Source organism: Rhinolophus ferrumequinum, chromosome 18 (genome assembly GCF_004115265.2).
Source record: "Rhinolophus ferrumequinum isolate MPI-CBG mRhiFer1 chromosome 18, mRhiFer1_v1.p, whole genome shotgun sequence".
NCBI classification, from domain to species: Eukaryota; Metazoa; Chordata; class Mammalia; order Chiroptera; family Rhinolophidae; genus Rhinolophus; species Rhinolophus ferrumequinum.
The window spans coordinates 56,234,543-56,253,170 of record NC_046301.1 but is presented as its reverse complement, the minus strand read 5'-3'; the positions used below and the strand labels follow the sequence as shown (position 1 = coordinate 56,253,170).

Sequence of the window (18,628 nt, the reverse complement as noted above, 5' to 3'; positions counted from 1 at the left end):
TTGTATAAATGTACCACAATTTCTTAATCCAGTCGTCTACCAATAGGTATTTCAGTTGTTTCCATTGGCTATTGTGAATAGTGCTGCAATAAACATAAGGGTGCATAGATTTTTTTTGAATTAGCATTTTGGAATTCTCTGGATAGATACCTAGGAGTGGAATTGCTGGGTCATAAAGTAGTTCCATTTTCAATTTTTTGAGATACCTCCATGCTGTTTTCCACAGTGGCTGCACCAACCTGCAATCCCACCAACAGTGCATGAGGGTTCACTTTTCTCCACATTCTCACCAGCACTTGTTGTTTGTTGATTTATTGATGATAGCCATTCTGACCGGTGTGAGGTGGTATCTCATTGTGGTTTTTATTTGCATTTCTCTGATGGTTAGGGAGGTTGATTGAATCTTCATCTCCGCTCCCCTTTCCTGAAAGTTCCAATTCTCTAATCATATGGTTGGTTCTCCTGACAACCAGCCCCCACCTTAGGTGTCCTAGGGGCTTTCCAAAAGTCACCTCATTAACTTTACAAAAGAGACCTATATCCCTCTCTTTACTTAGGAAATTCCAAGGATTTTAGGAGCTCTGTGCCAGAAATGGGAACAAGGCCAGTATATTAATATGTATTTCTTATAAATCACAATATCACAGCTTCAGAAAAGACTTCCCTGAGGGGGAGATGCTTGAGCTGTTTATTTTTAAATTTAACTTTTTAGAAGGAAAAAAAAAAGATCAGTGATGTTTATTTTCCTTCTCAGACTTTCCTGAAAATTCCAGTGTTCTAAAATGAGCTGGTATTAATTTTGTCTTCAGAAGAATAGAAGACATTGGAAGTAATGTATGCCTATTGTGGGACATGTAGAAAATTTAGTAAAGACAAAAAATGAATACAGTAACTTAAGCTCAATGTTAAATGATGACTATGTGTCAATTTGTGAAAAATGTATAGTGATAATCGCAGACAGAATGGAAAGATAAGTGAAGAACTACCATTTGTTTGGCTGGGGAACTGCAAGAATGTAGCTGTGGCTTACAGAAGACGAGTGGAAGGATGCTATGGGACGTCAGACTAGAGCAGGGTTTTTCAGGATCAGGACTGTTGACATTTGGGGCTGCGTAATTCTTTGCCGTGGGGGTTGTCCTGGGAATTGTGGGGTAATTAGCAGCAGCCCTGTTCTCTCACCACTAGATGGCAGTAGAACACCACTAGTTGTGACAACCAAAAGTGTACAGACATTATTAAATATTGGGGGGGGAAGGGGCGTGGAAGTCATACCGGGTTGAGAACCAGAGAGAGAGAGAGAGAGAGAGAGAGAGAGAGAGACACGGAGGTGGGGAGAGGGAGAGGGAGGAGATGGATCATAAAGGACATGATAGCCTAAGTAATTTTATCGGGTAGGCAGTGAGTTTTGCAGGAGAGAACGGGATGGTCAGATTTTCACTTTAGGGAATTTTCTGTGGTTGTGACATCTTTCCCTTTCTCTTGCCCAAATTTGTATCTTCTTGGTCAAAAGAGTTGCCCAGTTTCCCCCAACCCCCCCTACGTACAACAGCGCGCCTGGACACAGGTCTGTCCAGCAGAAGCACAGAGATGCCAGCTGCGGAGATTTCCCACACAGGAAATCGCAGGGAGCCCGGTAGCCGTGCAGCAGCCACCTCCGCTCAGAGGCCTCTGCTTAGACCTGCAGCCCAAGAGGCAAATGGTGACCCATCCACGCTTGAACCCACAGGCCTCCCTGGATCAACTGCTCCTACGCGCTCCTTGTCAACAGGGCAGAGCAGCATGGAAGCCACATTGGAGGTGGATTCTGGGCCCTCAGGAACCAGTTTGCCACAGGATGTGTCTGTAGGTGTAACCACGAAGAAGGAGGGTATCCTGCCCTTTACTTTTCCAGCCAAGACCACAGCCAGTCCTACCTCTTTGGGTCAGGGAGGAGCCACCCAATCCTTGGCAATGACATACTCTGCCCTCCCTGAGTCAACCTCTCGAGAAATGACAAATTCAGAACAAAGAACCAGCCCTTCCTCGAGGCCCCAGGCAAATAGAATTCCTTCCAGGAATTCCTCGACTGAAACGATGGTTCCAGAATTCAGTTCGCTAGGGACCAGTTCAACAGAAGGTCCTTTGGCCAGAGAAGCATCGACAGACACACACCTTGCAGAGACCACCGATGGCCCACTCACTGATAAGTACACTGATCTCACTGATATCCCAGGGATGGAAGACAGTAGACCAGGGAGCATCCAGGACACAGAGCAACTTCCAACAGCAATCCCAGCGCCAACGGACACAAGCACAGATTTGACAGTTTCAAAGAAAAATGTCCCAAAGTCCATCATTTCATCTGAGCCCAAAACTGCTGGTGCACATACTCCGGGAAACACAGATCTATTGTTTGAGAACCCATCTTCTTCCGTACTTGAATCAACACCTACAGGGACTCCAGAGGGCTGGGGTAGAAACAGACTGGAACTAACTCAAATGAACATGGGACATCCCTTCTCCTCTCCTGACCCGCGCTCTGCAGCAGACATCATGGAAAACACCAGGGTTCCTCTATTGTCGTCTGCCTCAGCTGTCGGTGATAAAGTCTCAGGGCCCAGCACCTTCTCAGTCCAGAGGATCACCACTTCTGTGACCACCGGGACCCCTGAGATCACAGGAAGTCCTCAGCCCAACTCAGACGTCCCTTTGTCTATGACACTAAGCAAAGCAGCGACAGGTGCTGAGAGAGTCAGAAGTACTGCTTCCCCTCAAGCCCGTCCAGCTCCGTCAGCAGAAGGGACAGCAGGCAGTGTCCACACCTTTAGCACATCTCCTGACACCACAGGCCCACCCAGCGTCCCCACAGCCAGGACTGGGGCTTCTGAATGGTCAGGTGGTCCTAGAAATGCCAGCTTTGCCAGTGTTTCTGGAATAAATACCACATTTTCTCCATCTAGCCACTCCACCTCAGTAGTGACCAACACCCATCTATTGATTCCTGGAGATGAATCAAAGGAAACTTTGAGGCCGTCTGTGTCTCAATCTGAGACCTCTGCTTTCAGAGGAAAGTCCCCCTTCGCCATCCCCTCTGGCCCCGCTCACGACTTTCCCAACATGGACACCCCGACTTCCCTTCCAGCTCTCTCTTCTCCATCCCACCTACTGAGCAGGCTCCGAGGTACAAGCCATGACTCCGTTAGGAACTCCACCAGCACAGCCGTTCCTAACACATCTCACCGCCCTGGAAACTGGGCTTTCCCTTCTGTAGCAGCGACCCCACAGGCCGACGCGGGCGCCTTTAATTATTCCTCTGCACCTGGAAACACATCTTGGCCAGAGACTAGTCCCAATTTTGACACAGGTTCACCTTTAACACAAGGCACTGTTCCAGCCTCTGCCACTCCTCTCCCTGCTACTGTGGGGGTCACTAGGTTCACTACCCCAACAACCAGCTCTATGGCAAGAGCTTCTCTCAGGAAACCGTCCACAGCCATACTCGCAACAGAAAGCACGAGTGGCCCAGCCACTGTTCCTTCTACCGATTCCACGAACCTAACAACCACAAGGGGCTATGACAGTGAAGGAAGGTTGGGGACAAGCCACCTGCCCACTGGAAGCACATCTCCATCTGAGACCTCTACAGATGTCACCGTGGCCAAGGAACGTGTCCCAATCCCAGTATCTCCATCTCAGTCCACGGGTGCTGGTGCCTCAAGCACTCCAGAGAAGAAAAGCCAGTTGGTGGGCACATTTCCTGATACCCCCTATCGTTCGACCGCTGGAGGGATTCCAGTTTCTGTAAGCCAACCGCTGCCTTCACAAACGGTTGCAGTTCGCTCATTTCCTGAGCCTGGCTCTGCTCGAAGCAACTGGCTCAGCAGTTTGTCCTCACCTCCTGCTCCTGCTGCTCCTGCTGCCCCAGTTACAGTGACCCCCACAGTTCCAAACCAGAGCGTCCCCACAAGCATGATAAAGGAAGCAGATGACCCACGGAAGTGGAACAAGCCCAGCTCACCTTCCATCACTTCCCTGTCACTAAGTAATACCCCCACAGGGGCTGATATAGGGGAAAGCACCACTGTTCCCCGCGGTCCTTTGTCTCCAGCCCCATCGACGGAGTTGTCGGAAAGGAGATTCCCTCCGCTCAGCACCTCCCCGGAATCAACAAACATATCCAGCGTCAGCCTCAGGGCACACAGCACAGCTTTAGCTGGATCTTCCCCACTCCCGACACCCCCCTTCGTGGAGACCACCACTCCTGTATCAATAGCGAAAATGGAGACCAAGGATGTTTCTCACTCTTCTGGGTCCCAATCTGAGATGTCGGTTCCCAGAGAGGCAAGCACCAGTGGTTCCTGGGCCTCCACCGCCACTCGCTACCCCCACGTTCCAAGTTCAGCTCGCCTCTCTTTATCCCATGCCATACAGGAGCTCAGAACCACAGACAGGTCTCCAAGAACGGAGGCCACCAGTGCAGCTACTCACCCTGAAGGTTTGGAAACTCTAAAGATACCCTATCCCGCTAGCCCGGCCACGATAGCATGGACAAGCACAGACGCAGTTGAACACTCCACGCGATCCCCAGACACAAGTCCTGCATCTGAGACACAGTCAGCTCCAGCACCGGGCTCTGTAGACGTTTCCACCTCCTCCACCACTGGAAGCAGCACCTCAGAGCCGACCTCGGATGCGCCGGGTGAATCCTTGGCCCTCACTACCACTGCACACAACACAATTACTTCTTGGCTGTGGGCGCTCACTACATCTCCCACCACGGAAACACGGCTGAATACCAGTTCAACAGAAGAGATCGTCCCTGATGTTTCAAGTCCAAGTTCATCCAAGACATTTGCTACTTTTCCACGTGTGTCCATACCTCCTCACAAACTTTCCAAGCCAGGAGTAGATACCAGTGCTCTCCAGAATACAGATTCAACTACTTTGGTCCAGCACCGAGAAGAATTCAGATTTTCGGGTACAGCTGAGGACTTAACTCCCCTTCCAGCCACTGCCTCCCAAGATCTCACCGTAAGCCCCAAACCAAGTGCATCCATCTCGTTGATTTATTCATCCTTAGACACGACGACCATAGGTGTCACAACTAAACGCAGCACGGATGTGCCTGAATCTAGCTTTCCAGGCCTCTCCAGCACAGAAGCCAGGAAGAGTTCATCTCCACTTCCTCCCTTGACTCCTCCTTCTACAGAGACCACATCTCCTGCAGTGCTGACGACTTTGGTCCTAAATCCTCACGCATCCAGGAAAGGATCCACGCCTTCACAGCCCGTCAGCTCCATGTCTCCAGGTAAGACAAGCCCATCTCCAGAGTGGTCCACAAAGGTTCAGAGCCTTGCTGCCACTGTTCGCTCTGTGGAAACCAGCCGGAGGCTCACACCGACATCTGACCATGGAAGAACCACAGTTGATCCGGGAACCAACTTAGTTGCTAAGTGGAATGCATCTCTGCCTTTGACTCCAAACGCTGCTGGGGTCCCAGCTTCCTCAGAGACAGCCACTCCTGGAAGGCACAGTGGCCCCTGGTCAGAGTCATCAGTGACCATAAGGAGGGGTGGGCCAGGATCCATTTCTTCAGCCTCTTCTTCTGTGTCCCCTGAGATGACCACTCCATCAGTCACTTCCCCCACCATGGGAGAAACCACGGGCTCTCCCTCATTCTCCCCTAATGTTAGGGACATGTCAACTGAGAAAGTGTCAATTTTCTCTTTGGCCTCTGGCCTGCCAGGCACAAGATCTCTCCAATCTCTCCCAAGGACTACATTTTCCACGGGTATTTGGGAGCATGCAGGGACAAGCTCAGCCAGCGCGTCTTCTGAAGGGGAAATAAATCCCTCTAGTCACACCCCCCACCCCATTAGCAACAGTCCTGCTCCTTTTGATCGGCCCACCCGAGCAGGGCCCAGGGCTTCTTCCCTAGATCCCACATCCCCAACCTGGGTCTCTTCAGAAGCATTCCCCAACTTTCAGGCACAGACAAGCCACACGTCTCCTGAGACTATTTCCTCCTCAGGAAGCACAGGGACAGGGCACACCAGCCCGGGAGTAGAGACTGGCCTGGCTAGAACCCCCTCAGGGGCATTGACTTCTTCTGAGTCCAAGAGAGAGTCCGCCTGGACATCCACGTCTCCGCTGTCACGGGCCCCCACCAGCAGAGGTAAGACTTCTGGTCAGGGAGTACTGTGGTCCTGAGGTAGGGACATCCCCGTGTATGAAAGTTCCTTATGGCTGAAAAGTGACCCTTCAACACATGTGACATCAGTTTACTCTGCAGGTATGATGGCTGCCATTTAAATTTGTCTCTAAGAACCTTGTTGTTTGTTCTCTGATCAATTGTCCTTCTACTAGAAATAGTCTGAGAAGTTGGTACCGCCTGGATGTCTCCTCAAAAATGTTGGTCTCTCTGTTCTGCTTTCTCGATATGGGACTTAAGTATTTCCAAGAACACAAGAGACCATTGTGTGTTCGGGAGATTTTTATTAGTAGAGGATTCTTACTGGAAAAGGTCTGAATCTAACATGGTAAGAAGGACTAAGACTGGTTCCTGGAATGGTCTTAAATGGGAAGGAGCTACCATATTAGAGGGTGTGACGCCATTAGAAAGTTAACTCTGTGTTCTGGAGGTTTTTCCATAAAGGGAACAGTTCTCTCTTCTCAGGAAGAAGTGATGGAGGCCTAGAGACAGACCAATATTTTTATAACCTACTTTTCCTGCATTTAACTTCTCTTTAAAGGCCAAATAGGAGCCTCCAAGATGGAAAAAAACAAGAGAGATATTAAATTATACTCCAATCCCTTAAAAATAATATTAAATGGTCATGCTTTTTAGATTCTGGAAGAAGCACCATGGATACTCGGTAATAAGGTGCGGTCTGGAGAAGGTGCAGGGGCCATAGAAAAGGAGGGGCAGAATATCCTCATAGTTTTGTCAGAATTGGGCTTTATTAAATGTTCTCTTAGCACAAACTCATAAAAACCTCACTGTAGCCATGAATACTTCCGAAAATCATGGGGGCATTTTTCAGGTATAAAGGGCAGGGTGGGAGGACAATTACAGACTAGATTTCCTCGGGAGAAGCAGGAATTCTCCTCTGCATCTTTTCAAACAAGCAGATGATCCTGTCACAGAATTGTCCAATTGCACCCAAAAGATGACAGGAACTACTGAGATATCCACTACTCCAGGCTTCTGGGGGCCCACCAGTCTCCACGGGGCCACAGCCACTAAAGAACAAAAGGAGGTCGCCGTCACACTGTATCCCACTAGACCTGCCCCCTTTCCATTCAATGCTCTCACAGGGCAGAAGTACAGCAAATATCCCAAACAATGTCTTCCTATCCTCCCGAGCCACAGATCCAACTGAGTCATTCTCTGACATGACCACGGGTACAGAACGAAACCTCCGTGTCACTTCCCCGGTGGATATTACCCCTGGATCAAATGTGTCAGAAAGGACCAGTCATTCATTTGGGACTTACCCCTCTGCCTCCCTGGACTTAACAACTAGAAGTGTAGCTTTTGGAGAGAGATCCAGCACTCCTTGGACTCATGCTCCGGGGACTGATTTCTCCTCTCCTGGGACTCACCCCATGGAGGGGCCGGGGATGAGCACCAATTCCCTTCTGACTTCATCCTCCGTAAGTCTAGGTGCTGGCGTTCCAGGAACTGACTCTTAGCCAACCAATGTGCTACCAGAGGCACAGCCTCAAAGGAACTTGTGCCCATCACAGGGGTGGATTTTGGTCCACCTGCCCCGCCTTCCCCTGCTCTGCATAAAATTCCAACAACAACTACACCCGTTGTGTTTTTGCCTAATTCATCTCCCTTTGCAAAGGCAGAGCAGACACAGAAGGGTAGCGTGTCCCCAGTGCTTTCCCCAAGGACAGAGGCACACTGGGAGCCACTCATGATGAGATCATCTCACTCAGATCACCTGATTGGACAGCAGGTCAAGCCCTGTGAGCTTCTCCATTTATATCACTCGCTCAGCCCTCCCCTGCACATCTGAGACATACATGGGGGAAGAAGAAGAAACCCTTAAGGGTGCTTCAGCAACAGTGGCTCCCACTGAGGCCTCAGTTTCTGGCACAGAAACCAAAGCCACTTCTTCTAGCTTTACCACCATTTTTATGAGCAATCCTGAGGAAGAAGTCAAAACCGTGGACAGCATTCAACCAACAAAAGCCATCAGAGGATACCCTGGGATCACACCCGTTGGTGGATCAATAACTACCTCTCTCCCGGTCACTGGGACAAGCCCAGTTACAGCTGCCAACACCACTCACTGGCAGAGCATCTCTTTACCAGAAATGCCTCCTGCGAAAGAAACACTATTATCCCAGGTAACAATCTCTTGGCCAATCTCTGTGTCCAAGTCCCGTGCTGGCCCTGCAGCCACAGCTGCAACCAGAAACATGGTAACACCAGCAGTTCAGACACCTAAATACCCGACACACACAACAACTGTAGATAAAATCAGTACTTTGGGGTCCAAGATCAATAGTGCTTCAGTTACTGCTGAAGACAGGAGGGCTTCCCTTAGTTTGGGGACGTTTAGAAAAACATTGGCACATGGAAATATAGAAGCAGAAGTAATACTAACTTCACATATTTCCACAGGTCATTATGAGCCTTCAAGTGCAGAAGCAGAGACAAGTATGTCCCTATCTACTTCACAGCATGGCCAACCCACCACGAGCTTCCGCAGTGCCTCAGAAGGAAAACCCGCCTCCTCTACACTTGTAATATCTCCGTCAGAGGAGCCAAAGAGTCATAACTTCATCACAGAAGCTGCCTCGTCACCCGGGATTCCATCTAAGTCTTCATCTCTGACTAGCATGACGCGTTGGGGTGGCTATAAAGCTCCCCCTTCAGCTGTCACAAACAAAAGGCAGTGGGGGACAAGCTCACGTCCCCTAATCCTGCCTAGCCTGGAGGAGAGTTTCAGCACCACGGACAGTGCCCAGGCCTCAGGGTCTACGACCCCGGGGACTGTCCCAGACACAGCTGCCAACTTACACGTTACAGATTTGCCCAAGGCCAGTTCTACAAGAAAGACACATTCTTTCTCGGCAACAATCACTGCACCCGGCTCTACCCAACATCCTACCGCTTTCCCTGCAACCAGTCTGGACACCCCACTAACTGCTTCTTCAGCTAGAGTCATTGAGGTCAGCACAAGTGTGAGAACTTTGAGTCCAGTGGACACGGCTGCATCTTATCCCATCACAACATCTTTGGACAATGAGCAGACGATCACCTCATTTCCTGAGACTTCAGGTATAAACCAGACTCCCCAAAGCCCTGAACTAACGACACTCCATGTTTCCATTCCTTCTTCTGAGAAGCCAGGCACACGGGCTGACAGAAATGACTCCTTTCCCACTTCTCTTCCTGACTCTGCTTCTACCTTGAACTTGACAACTAGAGAATATTCATCAGCAGCACCTGTCACCAGTTCAATGACTCAGAGAGACACAAATTCCCAGGAACCCATGTTGGAGCCTGAAACCAGCCCATCCCTCTCAATACAGGAATCCTCAGCCCCGGCAGTCATGACCCCTCCTGAAGTGACTCTAACTCTGAGTACAAGTTCCAAGGGATACAGCCTAAAGCCTCCTGCAGTGAGGATGACAGCTTCACCCATTTCTAAGAGGGAGACACACACAGCCTCCACGACTCCAATGACCACTGACACGGGACGAGTCTCCGCCAGCTCTTTGGGGCTCCTGAGTGGAGTCACTCACTCAGCTGAGCTAGTGAAACCCACTTCTCTGGTGGGTGTGAGCACAGAAACTGGGAACAGTTCATCTCCAACTCGGATCAACACCTCCATGGAGACACTGGCTGATTCTGAGACCACCACAGACACCACAGGCACGGAGGAAATTCATCCTTCCACAGATGCAGTGATATCCACCAAGTGGGCAACAAGTTCTGGAGCTGATCTACGTTCTGCCCCTACCCACTCGGAATCACACACGATCACACCACCAGTGGTTACTGCTTTCACCACGGAGCCCATCAGCATTGGCTCTGTGACCTCTCCTGTCCCTAAATCTGCAAGGACGAACACAGAGCCTGTTTCCTCACAGACACATGGACTCAGGGAGACCAGCACTTTTCAGGATTTCAGCAAAGCCACAGACACAGTCATGGTCTTTTCCCAAGTGTCCAGTGCAGAAGTCACCAGGACTGAGTCCACTTCCTCTGACAGGACGTCTGGCCCAGACTTTACTCAGTCAGTGCGTGGCACTGACGTTTCTATAGGAACCGACAGCACCCGTTCTACCTCCCCTCCCACGGCAGGTTCTTCACACAAGACTTTCACCACACCAAGTCCATCTAGTGCTATCACAAAGAGGACTCTCCCTCAGGACTCCACGGCCACAGCCTCCTGGGAAGGGACACCCTCTGTTGAGACTCAGGGTTTTTCACTCTCAGAGACGAGCATGCCTATGAGCACAGGTCTGAAGGATCAGTCACAGACACGACCTTTCTTGGAAGAACAGACCAAATCCCTCTCTCCCCTGGTACCTGTCCTAAGCTCAACCTCAGCTTCTTTTATCTCCTCCAAAGTAGAGAAATCCAGAGCCCTCAGTTCTCCGCCTGCCTCAGGGCTGACACCATCCTCATCATTCACACACATTCAGTCCCAGAAAAGCCCAGCTTCACCAGGCACTAGCACCCCAGAAGATTCCTCCTGGTACCCGAGCACAGCTACAGAAGACGGTAAGACCCCTGAGATGGCTATCACCACATCAGTGGCCAGGCCACCAGCGGCTGTCACATATGGCCTAGCTGAGACTACAGCCACCAAAGAGAGCAGCCCACATGGAGAGCCCAGCTCAGTCCCAGCTCCTGATAACTCCATCCCATTTACAAGCAAGAACCTAGTTCCTGACTTCCTTTGCTTTGGGGTTCTGAGGTTTGCTAGATACAACTGAATGAGGAGAAGAGAAAATTCTTTCCGAGATGCCCCTTTTCTATTAGGTTGGTGCAAAGGGAATTGCGGTTTTTGCAATTATTTTTTTTTTTGCAATTATTTTCAATTGCAAAAACCGCAATTCCCTTTGCACCAACCTACCACATATCTAGTAGGATCATTCTCTCTCTATGTAACTACTGATATTTCCAGCGTGTATGAGCCAAAACTCAGTTCCTTCAGTCAAAGCCTATGTTTCCCCTTCCCACATATGACGTGTGCATGATAATAATTGTAAAAAAATGATAAAAGTAAATGATGAAGTGAGTAATCAAGACATTATTTGCATATGTATGTTAACTAATATGATAGAATAATTCATGATGTCATGATTTTAATTACAGAGAGTTCAAATATGGGAACGAAAAATTAACCAATTGTGAAGTCACATATTATAAGTGATGGAGATAGAATGTTACCAACTGTTTCTGCTTGAAACCAATAAATTTAGCAGTCCTGCCATCAACAGGAAGCTCTTCGATAATACTGATCCAGGTCATTTTATGGGTTTGATTTCATGCCAACAAGAGAATGATTTTATGCACTATGTCGTCTCAGATACAGATGAGGACATTGCTGAGCCAGTGTCTGGTGAGAGAATTTCTCATGGACACACATTTTGAAGGAATGCTGGGATGATCCTTTTGTCCCTTTTCCTCCAGGGCTTAAGGAGTCTGTGGCAACCACCAGCATGGAGCTGAGTGAGGGACCCCACGGAGGCACCACAGGGTCAGTGGGTGACGTCTCGTCTCTGGTGACTGCCGTTAGTCTGGGTATGTATGCCCATCTGTGTACACTATGCTTGAGTCTTTTCTCTTGGTCTCTGGAGTAAAATCATTAATTGCCCAGGTCCCAGGTTCTGGTAGATACGAAGGTCTGACAATTACGTCCATGAACTAACCCTAGAAAAAGTGCTACACGCCTCATTGCTGAATATCACTGCGGTCACCTTCGAAGCACTCCCCTTGGGAAGCTATGCACCAACGCCAGTGCCTAGTCCACCCTTCAAAGCAATTTTGGAACCCTTTTTCTGGAATAGCCATCAGAGCTGTCATCGTATTACCCTTGATGTTCTGAATGAAATCAAAATATCATCCTTTCAAAATTTCCTTTATCTTTGGGTAAAAAAAAAGTTACTGGGGGCCAGATCAGGTGAATAGGGAGGGTGTTCCAATACAGTAATTCATTTAATCGCTAAAAACTCCCTCACAGACAGTGCTGTGTGAGCTGGTGCATTGTCGTGATGCAAGAGCCATGAATTGTTGGTGAAAAGTTCAAGTCGTCTAACTTTTTCATGCAGCCTTTTCAGCACTTCCAAATAGTGATACTTGGCTAACTGTTTGCCCAGTTGGTACAAATTCATAATGAATAATCCCTCTTATATCAAAAAAGGTTAACAACATCCTTGCAACAAGCTCGCGAACTTAATTGTCAGACCTCAGTAATCATAACTTTCTGCTGTTGTACCCAGAGGCTGTTGATAATAATTTTGGGGGGAGATTTATTGACTTCTAATATGCAGTGCTCTTACTTAGTAATTTGCAAGTTCAAGAGTCAATCACTGAGGCCTTAGGGACAGACAGACGTCTCTACCAATCAGCTGACTGCTTATGAAGGTCCTTCCTAAGTCAGGCATCCTGACTGAGGTCAGGGATTGCCATGAGCAGGGAAAGGCAAGCCTGGGATGTCACAGGTTTATTCTATGGGATAAGTCACCGCTGAGGTGATTACAATATAAGGGGAACAGTTATCATCCATTGTTATGGCTTGTAACACGGGGCGCACAGATGAGAGGGGATACCCACTTGCGGTACTTAAGGTGACGAGTACAGCTGTCCTGATTCCTGAAAGCAGTAGTTTGGCATGTCCTTCTGGGCTGTAAGGAAACGGTTCTGTCCTTTCTGGATGAGAGAGGTGAAAGAATATGAAAACATACAGGAAGTAAGAGACCTGGGTCTACCTCTTCTCCTAACCTGTTAAAACCAAGGCCCAGAGCTACTTTTCAATTAGGCTCACAGTTCTGAGGTTTAGGGGAGAAAGGCAGATGTCAGACTAAAATAGATTGATTAAAACATGAGCTCAAGGATGAAAAATGGAGCAAAGGAAGGGAGGGGTTTTCCTCTGTTCCTGGGCGGACTCTTTACGCTTCACTAAGACATGAGACGTGGTACAAAGGTCCACATGGAGGCCACATGGAGATAGAAACTCACGGTACCAACATGAGCTCTGTGAGCTCGTTATAGACCAAGCCTGTGTCCCACCATTGGACACACGGCTGGACAATGGAATTCCTGCCATTTAGAGGAGGAGACGGCATGTCCAACTGATTTGTAAAAAGGGAGGAAGGAGAATCCAAACCAGAAGAAACCTCTTTTTCACCTCTTTGCAAACTTCCTAACTCAAGAGCTGTTTCAGTCGCAGGTCTGCCCACCGGAAGCCCAGGAACCTCTGAAAATATCAGAAACCCAAGCTTGCAGCAGCAGCCCAGCGGCAGCCACGAGACTGGGACCCCTGTGCAAACTTCTCTTAGGGAACCTCTAACACAGACTGCTCCCGTGGAGACCACCGTGGGACCGGCCACCCGTCTGTCCATGGTCACGGGGAGTGGCAGCATCAGACTCGCTCACCTGCCCACAGGAACCATGGTGCCTGCAGAATCCTCTACAGAAATGGTGGTAGCTACAGATAGGATGCCACACTCCCCATATCCAGCTGAGGCTTGGGTCAGCCCAGGCTCTGGGACACTAGAAGGGACCAGGCAGCTAAGAGGAACGGTGTCCTCCCCCCTCTCAGAGTCAACTCCCCCAGGCCTCACAGGAAATGTGCAGCATGTCAGCCCAGTTCTGACGCCTCAGACAACTGAAATGGACTTGTCCGCGTGGCTTGGCTCCACCGGGGGGACCACAGTGGACACACATGTCCCTTCGAGCACATCTTCCACTGGCCTTCCAGGCTCTGCAGGAGGCCTCGTTACAATCCCCACGGGAACCACAAGCTCAGTGACAGATACATCTGAACTTAGAAGCATGACATGGGTCAGCACCGCAGTCATTCCTTCCACTGCCCTGAGCAAAACGACAGTGACAGCCGAACGACAGACACGGGGACCTGTGGGTAAGTCTTATTCATCTGCGAGCCCGTGGTCAGAGCGTACATCTGGAAGGGACCTGACGCTGAGTGCCTCCTCTGCGACCGCAGACACAGCTGTGACCACCCCTAGAACCCCTATTACTCCAACAGGACCCTGGACTTCTGATGAGTCAGATGGCTCAGCCACTATGAGCCTCATCAGTGTGACAAGAGGGAAAACTGGCTCCTCCCCTTTAGGAGGCCCCAAGTCTGAGGCCCTGTCAAGAGCGGAGGCCACTGACACTACATCTCCACCCAGAGCCCTTTCTGTGACATCATCCCTTGGAGGACCAACGAGCAAGGAGAGGGCCCTCACTCTGGAGGCCGTTACCTCCAGCCCCAGGGGAACAAGAGCAGCGATAATGCCTAGCCCAGAGAGGAGAGTCTGGACCACAGGTGGCACCCAAACAGTGGGGACCTCTTCATGGACTGTCACAGACACAGCTGCCCACTTTCCTGTCACTGGCTTGCCCAGAGTCCCTTCTACAGCAAGGACACTTTCTTCCTCAGCACTGGCCACTGCGACAGGCTCTCCTCACCGTTCCTCGGCTTCCACTGGAACTAGTCTGGCCACCCTGCCCTCCTCATATTCAGGTGGAATCACTGAGGCCAGCCCAAGACTGGACACTTTCAGTCCAGGGGACACAACTCTATCTGCTCCCATTGCAACTTTTTCTGATGACCAGGGGCTGAGCACCTCATTCCGTAAGATTTCAGATACAAACTTGACTCCCCAAAGCCCTGAAACAACTGTTCTCCCTATTTCCTTTATTTCTTCTGAGAAGTCAAGCACACAGACTGATGTACATTCCTCCCCGCCCACTTTAATGCATGATGTGTCTACGGTAACCTCGGCTACTAGAAGATCTGTGTCTTCAGCATCTGTAACAGATTCGATTCATGTGGGAGCCACAAGATCCCAAGAACTCACCTTAGGGCCCAGTGATAGCTCATCCATCTTACTGCTGCCGTCCCCTACAGGGGCCATGACAGGTGGGGCCGCCTTGCGTCAAACAGCCGGTCACACTGAAGTGTCTGTCACAGGAAAGCTACTGCTCACCAGCAGAGAGCCAGAGCGGAGTTCTGTGTTGTCTCCCACCATGAATTCAACCTCAAGACAGAAATCCACAGTCTCAGTTACTCTTCCCAGAGAGACCACATCCACAGTAGGAACTGTAACCCTCAATTCAAGTGCCCAGGGACAGAGTGTAAAGGCTCCTAGATCTGAGATGACAGATTCACCTATCTCTAGAGGTGAGGTACAGACAACCGCGGCCACACAACTGACCCCAGAGATGACATCGATCTCTCCCATCTCACTAGGGACCATCAGTGAGCTCACTCAGTTTCCTGGACCACTGACGACCACCGATCTCATGGCCACAAACATGGAATCTGGAACCACTACACCTCCACTCTTGATGAACAGCTCACACGATAGATTGGCCACTTCCAAGACCACCACAGACACAGAGACAAATGCTTCGGCAGATGCAGCAGTGACTACTCATTGTGATACCTGCTTTGGCTCCGGGCCACCTTCCTCGGCCCCCGCATACTCAGAGTCACACAAGACCTTCTCTCCAATGGTTGCCGCCTCCACTGTAGACACCACCAGTGTGTCTCCATCATTATCCACATATCCTGTGTCTTGGGAAGACCCTGCTTCCACTCAAACCTCTGGACTGAGAGAGACCAGTAATTCCAAGGATTCCAGCTCAGTGACAGATGGAAACACTGTCTCTTCTCGAGTGTCCAGTGCTTCTACTACTGAGGTCACCAGGACTGAGTTCACTTCTGACAGAATATCTGGCTCAAGCCCCACTCCATCCTTGGGGACACCTGATATCTCCAAAGGAACCAACACCAACTCTTTTACCTCCTCTCCCATGACAGAATCTTCACACCTTACCTTAACCACACCAACAGGTCCCTCTAGGGCTACACCTGAGGGTGCACTTACTCTGAATAAAACAACCCCAGCTTCCCAGGAAGGGACAACCGTGGCTTTGATTCAGAGCTTTCCACTCTCAGAGATGACTATTCCTGTGAGAAGAGGTCCAGAGACTCTGTCGGGGAGAAGCCCTTCCTTGGAAGCAGAAACCGGATATCTGTCTTCCCCATTGTTTTCCCCCAGCTCAATCTCACCTTCTTCCAGTTTCTCTGAAGCAAGGGAACCCAGAGTGGTCCCTTCTCCTCCTGCCTCAGGACTGATACCATCCACATCATCCACAAACATTCAGTCCCAGAAAACCACGGCTTTGGCAGGCACGGGTTCCCCAGAAGACTTGTCCTGGTCCCTGAGCAGTGCTGCAGGAGAGGATGGGACTCCGGACACAACCTCTGCGAACGTCACCACATTGGTGGGCAGGAGTGAACCACCCAAGGCTACCACATCTGGCATAGCTGAGAGTCCAGCCACCAAGGAGAGCTTCCCTGACATGCAGCCCAGATCTGCTCCAGTCCCTGACGAATCCACTCCATTTACAAGTAAGGACCACCTGTTCCTGAATTCCTTTGCCCTGCTGGTTCTGAGCTTTGGTGGACATGATTGAATGGGAGAAGAGAGAATTGTCAGGAATCTGCTTTCTGGTTCTATTTTTTCCATTAGGGTCTTTCTATTTTTCTCTTACAATTGAGTGACTTCTATAGCATGGAGCCCAAATTCAGTACCTGTCAGTCAGAATCTACTTTTCTCCATCCCAGATATGAGTGTGCAAGATAATAAGTAACAGGGCATGTTGAAGGAAAAAAGCAATTCTTTTAGAAAAATAATTAACTAATTATGTTTAATTATAGTTGAAATACAGTACTATGTTAGTTTCAGATGTAGAACACAGTGATTCAATATTTATAGAGTGAGCACAACAATAAATCTAGCAACCACCCATCACCGTGCAAGCATTACGATACTCGTATTATTGACTCTATTCTCTGTGCAGGACTTGACATCCCCATGACTTATTCTACAAACTGGAAGTTTGTGCTTCTTAATCCTCTTCCCTTTTTCCGCCCAACCCCCACCCCCTTCCTCTCTGGCAACCATCAGTTTGCTCTCTGTATTTATGCATTTGTTTCTGTTTTGTTCTGTTTGTTCATTTATTTTGTTTTTTAAATTCCACATGTAAGTGAAATCGTAGGGTATCTGTCTTTCTCTGACTGACTTATTCCACTTAGCATAATACTATGTCCATTCATGTTGCAAATGGCAAGATTTCATTCTTTTTTATGGTCGAGTTAATAGTCCATTGTATATATACATACGACATCTTCTTTATTCATATTTCTATTGATGGACACCTAAGCTGCTTTCATATCTTGGCTATTCAGCAATCCTGCAGTGAACTTAGAGTGCATATGTCTTTTCTTTTTTTAAATTATTTTTTTCAGTTACATTTGATATTCACTATTATTTTATATTAGTTTCAGGTGTGCAGCATATTGGTTAGATATTTATATAATTTATTCACTGTTCCCCTCATTAGTCTAGTACCCACCTGGCACTATACATAATTGTTGCAACATAGCTGACTAGATTCTCTATTCTGTACTTTACATCTCCGTGACTATTTTGTAACTACCACTTTGTGTTTCTTAATCCCTTCACTTTTTACACCCAGCTCCCCAAACCCCCTCCCCTCTGGCAACCATATCTGTTCAAATTAATGTTTTTGTTTTCTTTGAATAAATACCCAGGAGTGGAATGTCTGGGTCATAATGTAGTTCTGTTTTTAATTTTTGAAGGAATCTCCATACTGTTTTTCATAGTGGCTGCACCAATCTGCAATCCTACCACCAGTGCACAGGGGTTCCCTTTTCTCCACATCCTCGCCAACACTTGGTATTTGTTGTCTCGTTGATAATAGCCGTTCTGACAGGTGTGAGGTGATGTCTCACTGTGGTTTCAACTTGCGTTTCCCTGACGATTACTGACATTGAGCATCTTTCATATGTCTGTTGGCCATGGGTATGTCCTCTTTAGAGAAATGTCTCTTCAGGATGTCTGTCCATTTTTAATTGGATTGTTTTTTGGTATTGAGTTCCATGAGTTCATTACATATTTTGGATATTAACCCCTTATCACATATATCATTTGCAAACATCTGCTCCCATTCAGTAGGTTGCATTTTTGTCTTGTTGATGGTTTCCTTCACTGTGAAGGAAAAAAAAAAGCAATTCTTTATTGCTAATTGCTAATTTTGTTAGTTACATGCTTTAACTATTATAACATCTGTCCAGAGTTCAGCCGAACTGGACTCAGAGTACTGAGCTGCCAGGTATTAGAGTACTTGAATAAAATGACAAGCCAAAAATGAAAACAACAGTCAAGCCCTTAATAGTTCACTGTGACAGTATAAGCAAGAGATAAAACTGAAGAAAGCACCGACTCCTCTCTGTTCTAGTTCCCCACGTAATGGCATGTAGCTCGAAAACCAGGTGGATTAGCAAAGAATTGTCTCAGTGTTGCGGGGCCTTGAACAGCAGCCTCCTGATATTTTATGGACCCAAGCGTCAAA

At 48.6% G+C, this 18,628-nt stretch overlaps 1 protein-coding gene across 1 annotated transcript; it reads left to right on the top strand.

Annotated features, from left to right (window-relative positions):
• Positions 1-2,989: 2,989 nt before the first annotated feature.
• Positions 2,990-9,158, top strand: LOC117038514 (mucin-16-like). Its single transcript, XM_033135473.1, has 2 exons — positions 2,990-5,667; positions 8,928-9,158. Exons 1-2 carry the CDS (start codon positions 3,097-3,099, stop codon positions 9,156-9,158), a joined length of 2,802 nt encoding a protein of 933 aa, XP_032991364.1. The 5' UTR covers positions 2,990-3,096.
• The last annotated feature ends 9,470 nt before the right edge of the window (positions 9,159-18,628 follow it).

Excerpts from the sequence above, each read along its gene's own strand:
- LOC117038514 (XM_033135473.1), top strand. The coding sequence starts at position 3,097 with ATGGACACCCCGACTTCCCTTCCAGCTCTCTCTTCTCCATCCCACCTA. Across the intron at positions 5,668-8,927 it reads CTCCCTCATTCTCCCCTAAT|CCTGGAGGAGAGTTTCAGCA; the intron begins GTTAGGGACATG and ends AATCCTGCCTAG.